The 20,866-nt window shown below is 44.8% G+C and overlaps 1 protein-coding gene across 1 annotated transcript in view; it reads left to right on the top strand.

Moving 5' to 3' along the window:
• Positions 1-13,768: 13,768 nt before the first annotated feature.
• Positions 13,769-20,866, top strand: part of LOC106571845 (metabotropic glutamate receptor 7) — a 136,495-nt gene continuing 129,397 nt past the window's right edge. The window contains exon 1 of the mRNA XM_045695915.1: positions 13,769-15,387. Coding sequence (XP_045551871.1) covers positions 14,878-15,387 — 510 coding nt within the window. The 5' untranslated portion in view covers positions 13,769-14,877. The remainder of the gene's footprint in view (positions 15,388-20,866) is intronic.

Raw genomic sequence — 20,866 nt, 5'->3', positions numbered from 1 at the left:
TTTCATCAGACTAGAGGACATTTCTCCAAAAAGTACGATCTTTGTCCCATGTGCAGTTGCAAACCGTAGTCTGTCTTTTTTATGGCGGTTTTGGAGCAGTGGCTTCTTCCTTGTTGAGTGGCCTTTCAGGTTATGTCGATATAGAACTCATTTTACTGTGAATATAGATACCTTTGTACCTGTTTCCTCCAGCATCTTCACAAGGTCCTTTGCTGTTGTTCTGGGATTGATTTGCACTTTTCGCACCAAAGTACATTCATCTCTAGGAGACAGAACGCGTCTCCTTCCTGAGCGGTATGACGGCTCCGTGGTCCCATGGTGTTTATACTTGCGTACTATTGCTTATACAGATGAACGTGGTACAAGGATGAAGGATGAACCAGACTTGTGAAGGTCTACAATTTATATTCTGAGGTCTTGGCTGATTTCTTTTGATTTTCCCATGAGGTCAAGTACAGAGGCACTGAGTTTGAAGGTAGGCCTTGAAATACATCCACAGGTACACCTCCAATTGCCTCAAATGATGTCAATTAGCCTACCAGAAGCTTCTAAAGCTATGACATAATTTTCTGGAATTTTCCAAGCTGTTTAAAGGCACAGTCAACTTAGTGTATGTAAGCTTCTGACCAACTGGAATTGTGATGCAGTGAATTATAAGTGAAATGATCTGTCTGTAAAAATTTTTTGAAAAATTGCTTGTGTCATGCACAATGTAGATGTCCTAACCGACTTGCCAAAACTATAGTTTGTTAACAAGAAATCTGTGGAGTGTTTGAAAAGTGTATGTAAACTTCCGACTCTAAGCTGTAGGTGTTCCTTTTGTCCAGGTGGGAAAGGCAGTGTGGAATGCAATAGAGATTGCATCATCTGTGGATCTTTTGGGGTGGTATGCAATTTGGAGTGGGTCTAGGGTTTCTGGGATAATGGTGTTGATGTGAGCCATGACTAGCCTTTCAAAGCACTTCATGGCTACAGACGTGAGTGCTATGAGTCGATATTCATTCAGGCAGGTTCCCTTAATGTTCTTTGGCACAGAATGAATGTGGTCTGCTTGAAACATGTTGGTATTACAGACTCAGACAGGGATTGGTTGAAAATGTCAGTGAAGACACTTGTCAGTTGGTCAGTGCATGCTCAGAATCCTGATAATCCGTCTGGCCCTGCGGCCTTGTGACTGTTGACCTGTTTAAAGGTCTTACTCACATCAGCTGTGGAGAGCGTGATCACACAATCGTCCAATTAGCTGAGGCTCTCATGTATGTTTCAGTGTTACTTGCCTCGAAGTGAGCATAGAAGTAATTTAGCTCATCTGGTAGGCTCGTGTCACTGGGTAGGTCTCGGCTGTAGTCTGTAATAGTTTGCAAGCCCTGCCAAATCGGACGCGCGTCAGAGCCAGTGTAGTACGATTCAATCTTAGTCCTGTATTGATGCTTTGCCGGATTTCCCGCTCTTTGAAAGTGTCAGCTCTACCCTTTAGCTCAGTTTGTATGTTGCCTGTAATCCATGACTTCTGGTTGGGGTATGTACGTACAGTCACTGTGGGGACGACGTCATCGATGCACTTATTGATGAAACCAGTGACAGATGTGGTGTACTCCTCAATGCCATCGGAGGAATCCCGGAACATTTTCCAGTCTGTTCTAGCAAAACAGTCCTGTAGCTAAGCATTTGCTTCATCTGACCACTTTTTTATTCAAAAAGTCACTGGTGCTTCCTGCTTTAATTTTTGCTTGTAGGCAGGAATCAGGAGGATAAATTATGGTCAGATTTGCAAAACGGAGGGCGAGGGAGAGCTTTGTACGCGTCTCTGTTTGTGAAGTAAAGGTGGTCAAGAGATTTTTTTCCCTCAGGTTGTAGATTTTTAACATGCTGGTAGAAATGAGGTAAAACGGATTCAAGTTTCATTGCATTAAATTCCCCGGCCACTAGATGAGGATTTTCCTGTTTGCTTATGGCCGTATACATTCAGGTTACACAGTTTCTTCTGATAACAGCCTCCAGTATCAACATTTCCAAGCAAACAAAAACAGGGAAAAGGGAGAATATGTAGACTGAGATGCAGAGATTAAAGAACATACTCTTTGCCAGAATTCAGCAAGCCTTCACAAGACCACTGTCACGACTTCCGCCGAAGTCGGTCCCTCTCCTTGTTCGGGCGGCGTTCGGCAGTCGACGTCACCGGCCTTCTAGCCCTCGCCGATCCACATTTTATTTTCCATTTGTTTTGTCCTTGTCTTACACACCTGGTTTCAATCCCCCAATTACTTGTTCATTATTTAAGTGATTGTTTATTGTATTGCGGTCCGTAATTGTGGCCTTGTATTTATTGACGTGTATTGTGATTATTTGTTTGAGTAAAATTGCAACATTACTCATATCTGCTGTCCTGTGCCTGACTCATCCACACCAGCTACACACAGACGCATTACAGAATCGCTCACATTCGAATGGAGTCAGCAGGAGCAGACGCCCTACCTGTGGTGGTAGAGGAGCGCGTCCAGCAGCACGCGACTATGTTGCAACGTCTGGGCACCCCCATGGATCGCGTGCTGCAGACGATGGATCGTTGGGAGAGAGGAGGAGGTCTTCCAGTGCCTCCACCAGCCCCACTACAGCAGACCCCTCTGTCCACCCCTCCTTCACCCGGTCCCAGCGGGATTCGGCTCGCGCTCCCGAGGGAGTATGATGGGACGGCTGCCGGATGCCAGTGGTTCCTACTCCAGCTGGAACTCTACCTGGCGACCGTCCACCCGGCTCCTTTGGAACGTGAGAGTGTGTCCGCCCTCGTCTCCTGCCTCTCAGGCAAAGCCCTGGAGTGGGCCAACGCCGTATGGAGTGAAGGAGATGCGGCGTTGGTCCATTACGCAGAGTTCACCCGCCGCTTTCGGGCAGTTTTCGACCACCCGCCTGAGGGTCAAGCGGCGGGTAAATGTCTGTTCCACCTGAGGCAGGGGACGAGGAGCGCGCAGGATTTCGTTTGGACTTCCGGACCCTGGCCGCCAGTGCGGGATGGAACGACAGGGCCCTGATCGATCGCTACCGGTGCAGTCTGCGCGAGGACGTCCGTCGGGAGTTGGCCTGCCGAGACACCACCCTCACGTTGGACCAGCTGGTGGGCCTGACCATCCGGCTGGGCAACCTGCTGGCTACCCGCGGACGTCCGTATCGGGGCCTGTCAGTTCCATCCCCCAGCACTCCGACGCCCATGGAGCTGGGAGGTGCTGCGCTTAGGGCGACCGGAGGAGGGGCCCTTCCCTGCACCATTTGTGGCCGCAGAGGGCACACTGCTGGTCGGTGCTGGGGGGGTTTCTCAGGGAGTCGAGGCAGCAGACAGGGCGCCATCCTGTCACCCACATGTATGTGTTTATTAAATTTACTGCGTTTCCCGTGGTGCTGGGCCTACCCTGGTTGGCCTGTCATGACTCCACTATTTCGTGGCAACAAAGGGCTCTCAAAGGGTGGTCACGAAAGTGCTCAGGGAGGTGTGTAGGGGTTTCCATCGGTGCGACTACGGTGGAAAGTCCAGACCAGGTCTCCACCGTGCGCATCCCCTCAGAATATGCCGATTTGGCTCAATTACCACCCCATCGACGGGGGGATTGTGCGATAAATCTCCTGGTAGACGCAGCACTTCCTAGGAGTCACGTGTATCCTCTGTCACAGGAGGAGACGGCGGCTATGGAAACATATGTCTCTGAATCCCTGGGGCAGGGATACATTCTTCACCTGCCTCCTCGAGTCCCTGAGGACCCCCCCCCAGCACCGACCAGCAGTGTGCCCTCTGTGGCCATAGATGGTGCAGGGAGGAGCCCACTCCTCTCCAGTGTCCAGCTGGGTGTCTGTACGTTCCGTCTGCTATCCGCGACCGGTTGATCTATTGGGCCCACACGTCACCCTCCTCTGGTCATCCTGGCATCGGTCGGACTGTGCTGATTTAGTGGGAAGTGCTGGTGGTCCACCTTGGCCAAGGACGTGAGGGATTATGTTTCCTCCTGCTCGGTGTGCGCCCAGTGCAAGGCTCCCAGGCATCTGCCCAGAGGGAAGTTACAACCCCTACCCGTTCCACAACGGCCGTGGTCAAGAAAAATGATTATATATCAACCATGAAACAAATAGGACATGGCCTGCTTATGAGTTGCCATGATAGAAAGTTAGATTCATTCAACTAAAAATGGTGAGCACATGCGTTCGTAGCTAAATGCTTTTGGTTAGCTTGAGAATAATAATTGCATGATTTATCATTCTACACTATGTATGTATGTAATATAGTACAATGTTATGAACCGACACTGAATCGTAGGAGCTAACTACTAGCTATGTAAAAGTTGGACGAAAGAACGGCCAGTGCTCCTTACCTGAGATGCAATCATCTTTCGTAGGTGTCCGCTACGACTTCCTTTGTGTCGGAAAGAAAGGCTGAACGGTATTGATTGTAGCCAAACTGACACTCAAAGAATAGCCAAAATGGAGGGTGGTTGATAGCGAAAATAAATTTGAGTTTTGATTTCAAATACATTTTTGTTCTCTAAATATTTTTTGGGAATAAAATGCATAACGTTTTGCGCTCTATTACAAAATATTTGATTGCAAAATTTGTTTTAACTTTGAAGCCTCGTTTTTGCTTTCAGAACAATTATTTTTGATTAAAAATCAAAAAGTTTTGCTCTCGACTTAAAGACATCCATTTGTTGCAAGTTGGGGAGGGGGGCTAATAACTGAACAATAGACTATTCAACCTTTACTGAAGAATAGTCTAATAGCCGAGCTAGGTGTGAAAAAAAACCATCCTATCACAGACCAGATTTCCCCTAACTACAAACGGGGAATTAGAGCATTGATTATGCTTTTAGGTCCCAATGCACTACTGTGTCTCTAACTGACAATGAATGGGAAATATAAACCAAATAATAAATGGATAATGTGCACGGCTTCAAATGAAACAAGCAGGCAGCAGGTTTCGAACCCTCAACCTTCTTCCCCGAAGTCCAGCGTGCTATCGACTGTGTACCAAAAGCATGCTCAAGCCGCAGAGTCGATAGAGCGCGCTCTCGCGGTAGCTTGCTATTCATTGTAATAAAGTAATGACTTTTCAAATAAGTTACCTTACACATTATGTTGGCTGACAATTTGTTAGCTACGGTGTCCTTACGAACCACATAGCGTATCATTAAAGCAGTATGTACTGGAATGTTAGCTGTCAACCTAACGTTAGTAGTTATACATCAAACTTGACAGTATATTATTTATAGGCTAACTACCCAACGTTTATTGACTTGACTACTCCAGTCATTCTTAGCTAAATGGTATAGTCGTTGTGCATTCTCAATGGACATTCGAGTGCTTTCGTAAATTAACTCTGGCTATCTACTCCGATTTCAGAGCACTCTCGTATGAGTACCAGAGCAAAGAATAATGCATTTACAGTTACAGTCACCAACACTCTGGTTAACACAAAAACTGCCTAACCAGCTCTGCTAGGGCGAGTAAAATGGTCAGAGTGGTTTAATTTGTGTCTGGAAGTAGCTAGCAAACTAGCCAATGTTAGCTTGGATGCTTGACTGACGTTGTAAGGCCAGAACGCTCAAATCAACTCTACAACGTGAGAGCGAAACGGTCTGAATTTACAAACTGACAACACTCTGAATTTATGAGCATCACCTTGTACAGTGTGTAACGGCTGTCATGAGAGAGAGTGGACCAAAACGCAGCGGAGTTAGTGTTCATCATATTTAATTAAGAAAGAACATTATACAAACAAAACAAGAAAAAACCGACAGCCAAACAGTCCTGTCAGGTGAAACACAATGACAGAAACAATTACCCACAAAACCCCAACGGAAAAACATGCACTTATGTGTGACTCCCAATCAACAACAACGAACTTCAGCTGTGCCTGATTTGGGAGCCACACACGGCCCAAAACAAAGAAATACAAACACATAGAAACAGAACATAGAACGCCCTCCCAATGTAACACCCTGGCCTAACCAAAATAAAGAACAAAAAACCCCTCTCTATGGCCAGGGCGTTACAGTACCCCCCCCAAGGTGCGGACTCCGGCCGCAAAACCTGACACTGAAGGGGAGGGTCTGGGTGGGCCTTCTTACGGCGGCGGCTCAGGTGCGGGACGTGGCCTCTGCCCCACCCTTGGCGTCGCTCTCTTAGGTGGTGCACCTGGCCGCGCCGAAGGTCTGGTGGGCGACCCTGGCTTCGCCCGGCTGGCGGACGACCCTGGCTGCGCCCGGCTGGCGGACGACCCTGGCTGCGCCCGGCTGGCGGGCGGCGATGGCTGCGCCCGGCTGGCGGGTGTCCCTTGCTGCGCCCGGCTGGCGGCGATGGCTGCGCCCGACTGGCGGGTGGCGATGGCTGCGCCCGGCTGGCGGGTGTCCCTTGCTGCGCCCGGCTGGCGGCGATGGCTGTGGCGGGCGGCGATGGCTGCGCCCGGCTGGCGGGTGTCCCTTGCTGCGCCCGGCTGGCGGCGATGGCTGTGCCCGACTGGCGGGTGACCCTGGCTGCGCCCGGCTGGCGGGCGGCGATGGCTGCGCCCGGCTGGCGGGTGTCCCTTGCTGCGCCCGGCTGGCGGGCGGCGATGGCTGCGCCGGGCTGGCGGGCGACCCTTGCTGCGCCCGGCTGGCGGGCGGCGATGGCAGATCCGGACAGGCGGGCCACTCTGGCAGCTCCGGACAGGCGGGCCACTCTGGCAGCTCCGGACAGGCGGGCCACTCTGGCAGCTCCGGACAGGCGGGCCACTCTGGCAGCTCCGGACAGGTGGACTGGTCCGAGGAGGAGGCACGGGCTTGACCAGGATGGGAAGACATGCAGGAGGCCTGGTTCTGGGCGCAGGCACAGGACGTGCAGGGCTGGGAAGACATGCAGGAGGCCTGTTTCTGGGCGCAGGCACAGTCTTCAACAGACGGCCAGCACGCACCTCAGGACGAGTATGGAGAACTGACTCAGGTGACATCAATTCACTGACACGCTCCGTAGGGCGAATGCCGTGCCTTATGCACCAAACCAGCAGGTCTCTCATCTCTCTCTCCCTCCCCATCAACTCCTTCACTGTCTCTGCTTTCCACCCTTCGCTCACCTCCAACGTCAACCCGACTGGCTCTGGTTCCGACCTCGGCACCGCCGACTGTCCCGTGTGCCCCCCCCAAAAAAATTATTGGGGCTGCCTCTCGTGCCTGTTGCGCTCTCTCTCCTCATACCATCGCCTCTCCGATCTCCCACTGTGGGAGGCGATAATCCCCAGCCTGAGTCCATGGTCCCTCTCCGTCCAGTATTTGTTCCCACGTCCATGAGTCCATCATGCTGCTCTCCTGGTGCTGCTCCTTCCTCCGCTGCTTGGTCCTTTTGTGGTGGGTAATTCTGTAACGGCTGTCATGAGAGAGAGTGGACCAAAACGCAGCGGAGTTAGTGTTCATCATATTTAATTAAGAAAGAAAATTATACAAACAAAACAAGAAAAAACCGACAGCCAAACAGTTCTGTCAGGTGAAACACAATGACAGAAACAATTACCCACAAAACCCCAACGGAAAAACATGCACTTATGTGTGACTCCCAATCAACAACAACGAACTTCAGCTGTGCCTGATTTGGGAGCCACACAGGCCCAAAACAAAGAAATACAAACACATAGAAACAGAACATAGAACGCCCACCCAATGTAACACCCTGGCCTAACCAAAATAAAGAACAAAAAAAACCTCTATGGCCAGGGCGTTACACAGCGCCATATTTTCCGTTCCATCCTAACAGAAACCCAGAGGGTTTTTCGTTTTTCATGGAATAGAAACACCATAATATTAATCAAATTAATTAATCAAGTACCAGTCAAACGTTTGGACACACCTACTCATTCCAGGATTTTTCTTTATTTGTACTATTTTCTACAATGTAGAATAATAGTGAATACATCACAACTATGAAATAACACATTTGGAATCAGTTAAGAACAAATTCTTATTTACAAGGACAGCCTACTCATTCCTCTCCGTTGGGGACTTGAACCCCAGTCTCCTGCGTGCCCTCCCTGTCTGGTAATGCCAATATGGAAGACTATCAAATGCTTCTCAAAGATGCCCTCTGGTGGTCAAACTGGTGGTCAGAAAAAATGGCTGACAATTAAATGATGTGCCACAGAATGCGTGGGCTCAATCTCCTCTCCCTGTTCCCAGATGCCATAAGACCTGGCGTCATGCTGCTAGCACTCAGCCTCTCCTTTGAGAGGGAGCCTTCCAACACGCAAGGTGTGCCGCAGTATGACGCAACTTTTAAAGGAGGAACCACTGTACAAACAACTGCTTTTAAATAGTAATAATAGCATCCACATATCGCTATCTGACATAACGAGATGCTAGAGCTGACCTGGCTGTGGTAGCTATTCACTAGCGTAGCGTATTCATTCACCTCAGTCTAGAGGGGATGAAACATTAGCTAATGTTACATGTCAGTTACATTACTAGCTCAGCACTGCAAATTAACATTAGTTTAGTTTTTTTCTGTGAAATTAAACAGCAGTTACCTTGCCAGTTACATCAGTCAACTGAAGACTGTCCAGTTTCTGTTCCTTTTACGACTTGATGAAAGAGGGCAACGTCAACACTGAACTACGCTCAACTCTCCCGTGCTGGTCTAGCCAGCCTTCCAGAAGCTTTGCTTTCACACAGCCTGTCAGCCCGCTCGGTGGTCCTAAATCCAGTCGGTTAAACACTCCAAACAGCCTACCCGACCACTCGGAGACGCCCCTGGTAGAATGTGTGTAGAGTACCAGTCAAACGTGTGGACACACCTACTCATTCCAGGATTTTTCTTTATTTTTACTATTTACTACATTGAAGAAATCAAAACTATTAAATAACACATTTGGAATCATTTAGTAAGCAAACAAGTGTTAAACAAATCAAAATATATTTGAGATTCTTCAAAGTAGCCACCCTTTGCACGCTCCTGATTTTTTTTTCACCATTATTTAAGTAGGCAAGACAGTTAAAAAAAAATCTTATTTTACCCCGGCCAAACCCTAACCCAGACGATGCTGGGACAATTCTCCCAATCATGGCCAGTTGTGATACAGCCTGGAATTGAACCAGGGTCTGTAGTGACGGCCCTAGCACTAAGATGCAATGCCTTGTGCCACTCAGGAGCCCAAAATCTTGGCATTCTCTCAACCAGCTTCATGAGGAAGTCACCTGGAATGCATTTCAATTAACAGGTGTGTCTCGTTAAAAGTTAATTTGTGGAATTTCTTCCCTTAATGCATTTGAGCCAATCAGTTGTGTTGTGACAAGGCTAGGGGTGGTATACAGAAGATGGCTCTATTTGGTAAATGACCAAGTCCATATTATAGCAATAACAGCTCAAATAAGCAAAGAGAAACGACAGTCCATCATTACTTTATGACATGATGGTCAGTCAATCCGGAAAATGTCAAGAATTTGAACGTTTCTTCAAGTGCATTCGCAAAAACCATCAAGCGCAATGATGAAACTGGCTCTCATGAGGACCGCCATGTAAGGATCATCTGAAAGAGGGTACCAAGGTGCAGCGTGGTGAGTGTTCATATTGAATTTTAATAATACAAAACACTTGAACATAAGACACAAACGAACGCCAACAGTTCTGTCAGTGCAAACCACACAACAGAAACAACTACCCACAAAACCCCAAAGGAAAACAGGCTGCCTAAGTATGATTCCTAATCAGAGACAACGATAGACAGCTGCCTCTGATTAGGAACCCTACTCGGCCCAAAACAAAGAAATACAAAAACATAGAAAAAGGAACATAGAAAGCCCACCCAATGTAACACCCTGGCCTAACCAAAATAAAGAACAAAAACCCCCTCTCTATGGACAGGGCGTTACACGCCACAGGAGAGGAAGACCCAGAGTTACCACTGCTGCAGAGGATAGGTTCATTAGAGATAACTGCACCTCAGATTGCCGCCAAATAAATGCTTCACAGAGTTCAAGTAACAGACATATCTCAACATCAACTGTTCGGAGACTGCGTGAATCAGAACTTCATGGTTGATTTGCTGCTAAGAAACCCCTACTAAAGGACACCAATAAGAAGAAGATACTTGCTTGGGCCAAGAAACACGAGAAATGGACATTAGACCAGTGGAAATCTATCCTTTGGTTTGATGAATCCAAATATAAGATCTTTGGTTCCAACCGCCGTGTCTTTGTTAGACGCAGAGTAGGTGAACCTGATGACCTCTGCATGTGTGGTTCCCACTGTGAAGCATGGAGGAGGAGGTGTAAGGGTGTGGGGTGCTTTGCTGGTGACACTGTCTGTAATTTATCTGCAGCATTCTGCAGCGATACGCCATCCCATCTGGTTTGTGCTTAGTGGAACTATAATTTGTTTTTCAACAGGATAATGACCCAAAACACACCCCAGGCTGCGTAAGGGCTATTTGACAAAGAATTCCGGAGTTGCCTCTTCACTGTTGACTTTGAGACTCGTGTTTTGTGTGTACTATTTAATGCAGCTGCCGGTTGAGGACTTGTGAGGCATCTGTTTCTCAAACTAGACACTCTAATGTACTTGTCCTCTTGCTCAGTTGTGCACCGGGGCCTCCCACTCATCTTTCTATTCTGGTTAGATCCAGTTTGTGCTGTTCTGTGAAGGGAGTAGTACACAGCGTTGTATGAGATCTTCAGTTTCTTGGCAATTTCTCACATGGAATAGCCTGATAAACTTGGATTAGCTAACACAACGTGCCATTGGAACACAGGAGTGATGGTTGCTGATAATTGGCCTCTGTACGCCTATGTAGGTATTCCATAAATCTGCCATTTCCAGCTACAAAAGTCATTTACAACATTAACAATGTCTACACTGTACTTCTGATCAATTTGATGTTATTTTAATGGACAAAAAATGTGGTTTTCTATACAAAAACAAGGACATTTCTAAGTAACCCCAAACTTTTGAACGGTAGTGTACATGTAGGTAGAGTTATTAAAGTGACTATTCATAGATAACAGAGAGTAGAAGCAGCGTAAAAGAGGGAGGGGGGGGGGGGGCAATTGCAAACACTCTGGGTAGCCATTTGATTAGATGTTCAGAAGTCTAATGGGGTAGTGATAAGTGATTGTATACAAATGTAAGCAAGGTTTGAAATGATATGTTTGGGATTCTTGCGGTCAAATTGCAGTCTACAAATAATTTGTAATTACACTGAACAGAAATATAAATGCAACATGAAACAATTACGTTTTTACTGAGTTACAGTTCATATAGGAAAATCAGGCATTTGAAATAAATTCCTTATGCCCTAATCTATGAAGTTGACATGACTGGGAAAACAGATATGCAGCTGTTGCTTACAGATACCTTTAAGAGAAAGGTAGGGGCATGGATCAGAAAACCAGTCAGTATCTGTTGTGACCACCATTTGCCTTTTGCAGCGAGACACATTTCCTTCGCATAGCATTGATCAGACTGTTGATTGTAGCCTGTGGAATGTCCCACTCCTTTTCAATGGCTGTGCGAAGTTGCTGAATATTGTCGGGAACTGGAACACCCTGTCGTTCCCGTCGATCCACAGCATCCCAAACGTGCTCAATGGGTGACATGTCTAGTGAGTATGCAGGCCATGGGAGAACTGAGACATTTTCAGCTTCCAGGAATTGTGTACAGATCCTTGCGGTATGGGGCGATGCATTATCATGCTGAAACATGAGGTGATGGCAGCGGATGATTGGCAGGACAATGGCCTCAGGATCTCGTCATGGTATCTCTGTGCATTCAAATTGCTATCGATAAAATGCAATTGTGTTTGTTGTCCGTAGCTTATGCCTGCCCATACCACAACCCCACCGCTACCATGGGGCACTCTGTTCACAACATCGACATCAGCAAACCGTTCACCCACACAACGCCGTACATGCTGTCTGCCATCTGCCTGGTACAGATGAAACCGGGATTCATCCGTGAAGAGCACAATTTTCCAGTGTGCCAGTGGCCATTGAAAGTGAGCATTTGCCCACTGAAGTCTGTTTACGACGCAGAACTGCAGTCAGTTCAAGACTCTGGTGAGAACGACAAGCTAGCAGATTCGCTTACCTCAGACGGTTTGTGACAGTTTGTGCAGAAATTCTTCGGTTGTGCAAAACCACAGTTTCATCAGCTGTCCAGATGGCTGGTCTCAGAAGATCCTGCTGGTGAAAAAGGCGGATGTGGAGGTCCTGGGCTGGCGTTGTTACAAGTGGCCTGCGGTTCTGATGCCGGTTGGACGTACTTCCAAAATCTTTAAACGACGTTGGATGCGGCTTCTGGTAGAGAAAGAACCTTAAATTCTCTGGCAAAAGCTGTGGTGGACATTCCTGCAGTCAACATACAAATTGCATGCTCCCTCCAAACTTGAGAAATCTCTTGCACTGTGTTGTGTGACACATTTTAGTGTGACCTTTTATTGTCCCCAGCTCAAGGTGCACCTGTGTAGTGATCATGCTGTTTAATCAGCTTCTTGATATGCCACACCTGTCAGGTGGATGGATTGTCTTGGCAAAGGAGAAATGCTCACTAACAGGGATGTTAACAAATTTATGCAAAAACTTGAGAGAAATAAGCTTTTTGTGTGTACAGAACATTTCTGGGACTTTTTATTTTAGCTCATGAAACATGGGACCAACACTTTACATGTTGCGTTTTATATTTTTGTTCAGTGTATGTTCCAGCCCGCCGACCATCTGCTCAAGAAAGAATCGGCCCGTGGCTGAATCAAGTTGATTATCCCTGGAGTATAGGGTCGTGTGGGCGAGCAGTTTGCTGATGTCAAAATTGTGAGCAGAGTTCCCCATTGTGGCGGTGGAGTTATGGTATGAGCAGGCACAAGCTACCTACAACGAACACAATTGCATTTTATCAATGGCAATTTGAAAGCACAGATATACCGTGACGAGATCCTGGGGCCCATTGTTGTGCCATTCATCTGCCATCACCTCATGTTTCAGCATGAAAGTGCACACCCCCATGTCGCAATTACTGGAAGCTAAAACTGTCCCATGTTCCCACCACTATCTAGCAACTTCGCACAGCCATTGAAGAGGAGTGGGACATCATTCCACAGGCCACCGTCAACATCCTGATTAACTCTATGCAAAGGAGATGTGTTGCACCAGATACTGACTGGTTTTCTGATCCACATCCCTAGCTTTTTTTTAAAGGTATCTGTGACCAACAGAATTTCCAGTAATGTGAAATCCATAGATTTGTGCCTAAGGAATAATTAATTTGTTTCAATTGACTGATTTCCTTCTATGAACTGTAACTCAGCAAAGTTGACATTTTTGCATGTTGCTTTTATATTTCTATTCAGTGTATATATTATAATTATTGTGTAATACTACCCCCCCCCCAAGAAGAACTAAAGGTTCTGAGTAGGCCTGTGCCATGCACAAAACATTTTTATTTTTACCAATTAACTTCGGAGAAATTGGGCCTATATACCTGAGTATCATTTTATGAAAGTGATATACAATCCACAGCTAAGGATCATTGTAAAATATTCCTATCTCTCTTGGAGTTGAACAAGTAGGCAGTATTCTCAACACAGTTGGACTTCCTGTCATGCATTGTTCTCGTGAAACGTCTACATAATCTGCACTGTCAAATTATAAAAAATTATCCCAGATGAGCTGACTATTATGGTGGCTATTTCAGATATTTGCTTCCACAAATGTATAATTAGGTGGGTGGGCGGGTGGGTGAGTGCGAGAGTGAGTGCGAGAGAGAGAGATTTGGGATTTCAACCGACACCCAAACGACAGCGTGAGGCAAAAGGCTCAGTGCGCGCCGACGTCGATAATGTGAACGCAGGAAAGGCAGGAATGGATTAAAAACTTGTGGTTTACTATGTTTTGCCTTGACTGAGTAATGTAGCCTAAAGACGACGCACTGACAGAGAGGATTTAAATACTTGCCCAAACCTCCCAAAGATGACTTGCTACGGGTAGAATATTTGGAACCCACCTTGAGAAGTAGGCTAATTCACCACGGGGTTTTTCAAGCAGATTGAATGACGCCTCTCAATGATAGCGGGTGAAAACTAATCGCGCATGGTGAGTTATTCTGTGAGTCATTCATTTGTTTTATGAATATACGATTTTTTGCGGAGTAGAAGACGATAAAGAAAGAAGGATAGCGTGTTTGCGTTTTTGTTCACTTCTATATGTCGATCCAACGATCGTAGTTTTATTCGTGGAGATTTTTAGTGATGATATAGACTCCTGGTCGACCGAGACGCAGCAGGCAGATCATAGCGGACACGCCAGATCCGTCACTGCGCTCATGTGAAGTTGGCCTCGGCAAAAATAATGTCACCCAGTTCTGCTGGACCTAAGATCAAAGATACTTTTTTTAAAGGCTGTTCGAGCTTGTCGATATATTAGTTCTGTGAAATACATTTACCGTATGCTTTTTCCTCAGATTGTTATGACCAGACCCCTTTTACTTTTACTGTGTTCAAGCTAATAGATGTTGCTTTCAGTGCTTTGGTTAGCCTACTGTCATAAATAGTTTTGTGACAGTGGAACCCTTGAGTAAAGTCTATCATTATTGATGTTTTCTCAGACAAAAATTATGTCAATTGCCTCGTTTACCTGAGCAATTTTGAATCCTCGTCAAATGGTGTTTTTCGATTCAACAAGCTACGCCAAGCACTCCTGGCAGTCAAGCGATGGGCGCAGTTTGCCTGAGTAGAAACCGAAGTCGTCTCGATTTTTTTCATCCAGTTTGTTGAATCTCCTCCTTGGTAATAGGAATTGGCTCGTATTAACACACTTTACTGCCATTTAGGTAGTGATATAGGTGGATTGCAGCCTCCCCTTTCGCTAGAACTAACTCAGCCGTCGGAGCATCATGGCTCGTTACGCTCTCGGAACGAAGCAACACCCTCGCTTTCTATGGAGAGTGTTTTGGTTGACGAGAACCTTGGTGGATTTTGCGCTGTCGCAGGAGGTTTACGCACCCCATTCTATCCGGATTGAGGGACATTTGACCCTCGGTGGTCTCTTCCCTGTGCACACCAGAGGGGCCGAAAGCACGCCTTGTGGAAATATCAAAAAGGAGAACGGGATCCATCGGCTGGAGGCCATGCTGTATGCTCTGGATCAAATTAACCTCGACGATCAACTGTTACCCAACATCACCCTAGGCGCCCGGGTGCTAGACACTTGTTCGAGGGATACATATGCGCTTGAACAATCATTAACTTTCGTTCAGGCATTGATACAGAAGGACACTTCAGATGTGAGGTGCACCAATGGAGAACCGCCCGTGTTCGTCAAGCCCGAGAAAGTGGTTGGAGTCATTGGAGCCTCGGCAAGTTCTGTATCGATTATGGTCGCCAACATTTTGCGTCTCTTTCAGGTGAGTTCACCTCTGGGACTTCCCCCGTAGGCCTATCTGTGGATGAACTATAGTTTAAGTTTAGCTAAATGTGTTTGAAACAACATGTGCAAATTAGTCCAATTGTATTATGTTATTTGTCTAGCCTACTTTTATTTGACAATCTATAGCCTACTTGTTGCATTACGTTATATTTTGATCCCCTATTTTCTCGAAAAGAAAAGGAGAGAATCCTAGCCTCTACAAATCCAACCAAATCCTTGGTCTATATACTTCTCAAGTGGTCTCTTAGTTACATTGAGGAGAATGAGAAAAGGTTGAGAGAGTTTGAGTGGTGGGCTGTTGCGCTTCCCGGCTGCCTCCCTATCCCTCCCTCTGCCTTTCCCTTTCTCCATGGTGGGTTGAATGCGCTGTGAAGGGGCTTCGACAGACTGACACACTCACACCAGTAAAAAAACACTATATTCTAACCGAATGACGAAGGCTACACACGTATCACCAGCGGTTGTTAAGTTATTTCAGGCATTTTTGACAACTGTTGTGGTTTTGACATCGTAGCACAGGATAACTATTGAAGTTAGAATTTATTCCATTTCTTGAGTGAAAATGAGGTCTCCCCAAGCTGTCTTTTTAAGTAGCCTACGATGATTTTGTGCCCCATGGCTATTTAGTTTTTATTCGAGATGTTTGTCAATGTCACCATGTTGACTTGGCTAATTCCAGAATCTATTATGTTTTAGTTTATAATGAGACACAGTGACCGCAGTAGAATGTTTAAGTACTCCCTGTTTTCTTCACACAGGCCTGCATACCTGTCCTTTAGCGTTGTTGAGAGTCAGAAGAGCACAGACATACAGACAGCCTGCCCACTGTTAGTACTGAAGTGGAATGAGGCACCCAGCAGAGCTCCAATACAGCAAATGAATTATTTAAAAAACATGTTTAGAGCAAAATATGCAATTACTTGAAATAGTGTGCATTAATGTGCCACTGTACAAGCCAACATCTAAGCAAGTTCTCTTGTCTGAAGATATGAGATGTGCTGTTCAGAAGGGTTAGAGTTAGTGTTTGCGCTAGTGTCTTGTAGTAACAGATTGGGATTACAGTCAATGCCATAATTGTGTTTTCCCAGATCAATTAAACCAAGCACAGCACAGGACTAAGTAGCTGTTTAAAAGAGACTGAAGCCATCAAGGTACTTGACATCCTTTTAGTTGCTTTATGAAAGCCACACACACAGACACAGACACAGACACACAAGCACACACACTATTACCCTCTCTCTCTTAATACCAATCTTTACCAGACCAATCCAGTCATGCTGGTCTCAAGGGCTTTGTGGCTCTGTTGGGTGGATATGCTGGTTGATGGGGTTAAATTCCCTCTACCATTATCTCTGCAAGGTTGGAATCAGGATTCTTTGTTAGAGTGAAGGCACCTGAAGGACAATAATTGTTTGTGTCTTTCCCAAATGCAAGTGATTGTCTAAAAGATGTTCCTTGAGTATAGCATTAGATCTCATCCACATCATAAAAAAGTTTTGGGGGTGTCAGGGGACTTGGAGATGTTGCAACTCAGTCTCACAATCAATTTGTGCATATATGCACATAATTCCATTAAGAAGATCAAAACTTAAATATAAACTATCGCATCTATATTGTTTTTGCAAATGCTTGTGTGTAGGCTACATGGTTAAATTTTAGCCTACTGGTTAAATTTGTGTCTTTTCGCACGAATTAAGAAGCACATACAATTCGTGTCTTTTCTCACGAATTAAGCCACACAAAAACGCTTGAAATTTGCTGTAATGAATTATGTGCATATATGCACGAATTGATTGTGAGACTGAGTTGGGAGATCATAAAAGATTCCTTGGGGGGGAGGAAGGATACTAAGCCCCTAATTCTGTCGTCTCCAGGTGCTCCAGTGTCTGTCTGTGTGTCAGGCTGCAGCAGTAGTGTAGGTGGGGTGTTTGCTATGGCACCGGAGCGTCGGCGTAGTAATCAGGCTTGGGGAATCAGTGGGTTGACAGGCACTGTCACAAAGCTCCTTCCTGCATTTGCTCAGGCAGTCACTCTGCATTTATGTTAATTTCCACCACTGCACCGCTCTGGCTGCTGTCATATAGCTGTCACTGGCTATGTTGATCCCCACAGTCAAACTCGACACAAATCCCGGGGAGGATACAGTAGATTTGATTAAAAATCTCGATTTTCAACAGATTTCAATATTGAGACAATATGGTCTTCTTTAATTTTTTTGCTCTTTCTCCCCCTCTCATGTTCTAGTCATGATGATTATATTGATAGTAAACATTGATCAAGAAGAATTGGCTATGAGTCCCAGTGGTAATCAATATAATCTGGGAATGACAGCTCCCTGCCCATTTACACTCATCATTCTCACTGCAACTGATTAATTTGTGATAGCAATTAGAAGTTTCACAGATTGTTTTCAACTCCAATCCATCAAGTTGAGAATACATTTTCTCGAAAGCAGAATGAAACACCTGTTCAAGCCTGACTGAAAAAGCAAGTGCCATTTCTGCTTTTAAAATTGGGAGAAAAAGCTCCCTACTTCATAAATTACATCTTGTTCTATCAGACAAGCTGCGCCTGATGTCATTTTCTGTACATTGTCAGTGATAAAGAATATAAAGTAGTCTGTGCTTGAACAACTGTAGTTGTGCAATATAAACTAAGTAAACAATACATACCAACAAAGTCAGATACTCTTCATATAAAAGTACAATTATTTATTTAAGGTTAAAACATTGGGATGTATCAGTCAACCATAATCGTTGTCATAACCTCTTCAAATCCAGTCAGTGCACAATCCCATAAATCATGGAATGTGGTGGAATATTCTCTTTGTCTGCAGTGAAACTGTATGGACCCCAGAGGGGTTGATCATCTTCATAGAGCAGTGGATCAGTGTTGTGAGGATTTCAGTGAAAGTCACCATATAACCCAGCCATTGTGTTAATCTCCCCCTGTGATAAATGGAACATCAGGGAAGTTAAATACAGATTGTAGGTTTTATTGCCAGACACTAAATACCGCTGTTGTCTATTTAAGGTGTGAGTGGCCACTGAACTGTTAATGCTGGGAAATTGACGAGGGATAGATTTTTCTGAGGACCCAGGAGAGTTGATCAATACTGTTTCCATGGTGAGGCCGATTTGCTCTGAAGATGTTTTTATTTCCCTATTCTTTCACAGAGCCCCGTAAATGAGAAACAACACTTCCACCAAAATATAAAAAAAGAAAAATAATTGCATAAAACTTCTGAATTATGACGCAATATTCAAACAACGGATTTGTTATTCTCAACCTTTGAGAGATGATCGTAATTGTTTTTCATCGCTCTCTGTTTTCGAGACATTCTCCCACGCTATGAGAAAAGCCTCTGCCTCAGCCCAAAATCCTTAGTGTCAGTGTCCATTTGTAACTCTTGGCCCGTGTAACGACTGGTGAACTAAATGTTTTTTTTTTATCCGGCTGGCATTTTATATCAGAGGAGGGCTGCCTGCTATTTTCTTCCTCTCCTTCCCAAAGAGAAAGGCGTAACTTGTTTTGAATGCAGGTGAACTCTTTCTTGTCCTTTTGTCAGGGGACTGGGCCCCTGCGGACTAGCTGTCTAGGTGAAGCATTGATGTCCTCTCATAGCCTGACAGGCAAGGTACTGTTTTTATCTCTCGCCCTTTCCCAAAGAATAATCAATACAATCGAGGTGAGGTAGATTGAAGCCTGACAGACAGACTGATCTATTCAGCTGACAGCCGGAAGCTCAGACAGACATGTAGGGGAGATGGGTTGCGTAACTGGCACACAAAGCTGTCACCAAATTTCTTAGGTTAAATGTGTCTGCTTGTTCAAACACAGTATGCCATTTGCACATTCATGTTTATGACAGCACAGGTCAATTAGTCCCATCTAGGGCACCTTTATTTATGTCTCCAGCGAGTACATGTCAACTGTCAAGCATATGGTCAGACAAACAACCCCATATATATATATATATATAAAATAAGAGGTCGACCGACTATGATTTTTCAGCGCCGATACCGATTATTGGAGGACCAAAAAAAGCCGGTACCGATTAATCGGCCGATTTTTATTTTGTTTATTTTATTTAGTATTTTTGTCTTATTTTTTTTAATATTTGTATTTTTTTTTATTTTTAATTTGGGGGGGTAATAATGACAATTACAACAATACTGAATGAACACTTATTTTAACTTAATATAATACATCAATAAAATCAATTTAGCCTCAAATAAATAATGAAACATGTTCAATTTGGTTTAAATAATGCAAAAACAAAGTGTTGGAGAAGAAAGTAAAAGTGCATTATGTGCCATGTAAGAAAGCTAACGTTTAAGTTCCTTGCTCAGAACATGTGAACATATGAAAGCTGGTGGTTCCTTTTAACATGAGTCTTCAATATTCCCAGGTAAGAAGTTTTAGGTTGTAGTTATTATAGGAATTATAGGACTATTTCTCTCTATACGATTTGTATTTCATATACCTTTGACTATTGGATGTTCTTATAGACACTTTAGTATTGCCAGTGTAACAGTATAGCTTCCGTCCCTCTCCTCGCTCCTACCTGGGCTCGAACCAGGAACACATCGACAACAGCCACCCTCGAAGCAGCGTTACCCATGCAGAGCAGTGAAATATCAGGGCGTAAAATTCAAAAACAACAAAATGTCATAATTCAACTTTCTCAAACATACAACTATTTTACACCATTTTAAAGATAAACTTCTCGTTAATCTAAACACATTGTCCGATATCAAAAAGGATTTACAGCGAAAGCAAAACATTAGATTATGTTAGGAGAGTACATAGACAAAAATAATCACACAGCCATTTTCCAAGCAAGGACATGTGTCAATAAAACCCAAAACACAGCTAAATGAAGCACTAACCTTTGACGATCTTCATCAGATGACACTCCTAGGACATTATGTTACACAATACATGTATGTTTTGTTCGATAAAGTTCATATTTATATCCAAAAACAGCATTTTACATTGGCGCTTGATGTTCAGAAAATGTATTCCCATCAAAACCTTCCGGTGAATGTGCACATCAATTTACAAAAATACTCATCATAAACGTTGACAAAATATATAACAATTATTTAAAGAATTATAGATAGACTACCCCTGGATGCAACCGCTGTGTCAGATTTTAAAATAGCTTTACGGAGAAAGCACATTTTTCAATATTCTGAGTACATAGTTCAGCCATCACGGTGAGCTATTCAGACACCCGCCAAGTTCGGCGCAACCTAAACTCAGAATTAGTATTAGAAGTATTCTCTTACCTTTGCTGATCTTCGTCAGAATGCACTCCCAGGACTGCTACTTCCACAAGAAATGTTGTTTTTCTTCGAAATAATCCATATTTATGTACAAATACCTCCGTTTTGTTCGTGCGTACCGATCACTTATCCAAAGGCATAACGCGCGAGCGCGGAACAAGAAAC

The sequence above is a fragment of the Salmo salar genome, chromosome ssa15, assembly GCF_905237065.1.
Source record: "Salmo salar chromosome ssa15, Ssal_v3.1, whole genome shotgun sequence".
Classification (NCBI taxonomy): Eukaryota; Metazoa; Chordata; class Actinopteri; order Salmoniformes; family Salmonidae; genus Salmo; species Salmo salar.
This window is presented reverse-complemented; position numbering and strand designations above follow the sequence as displayed.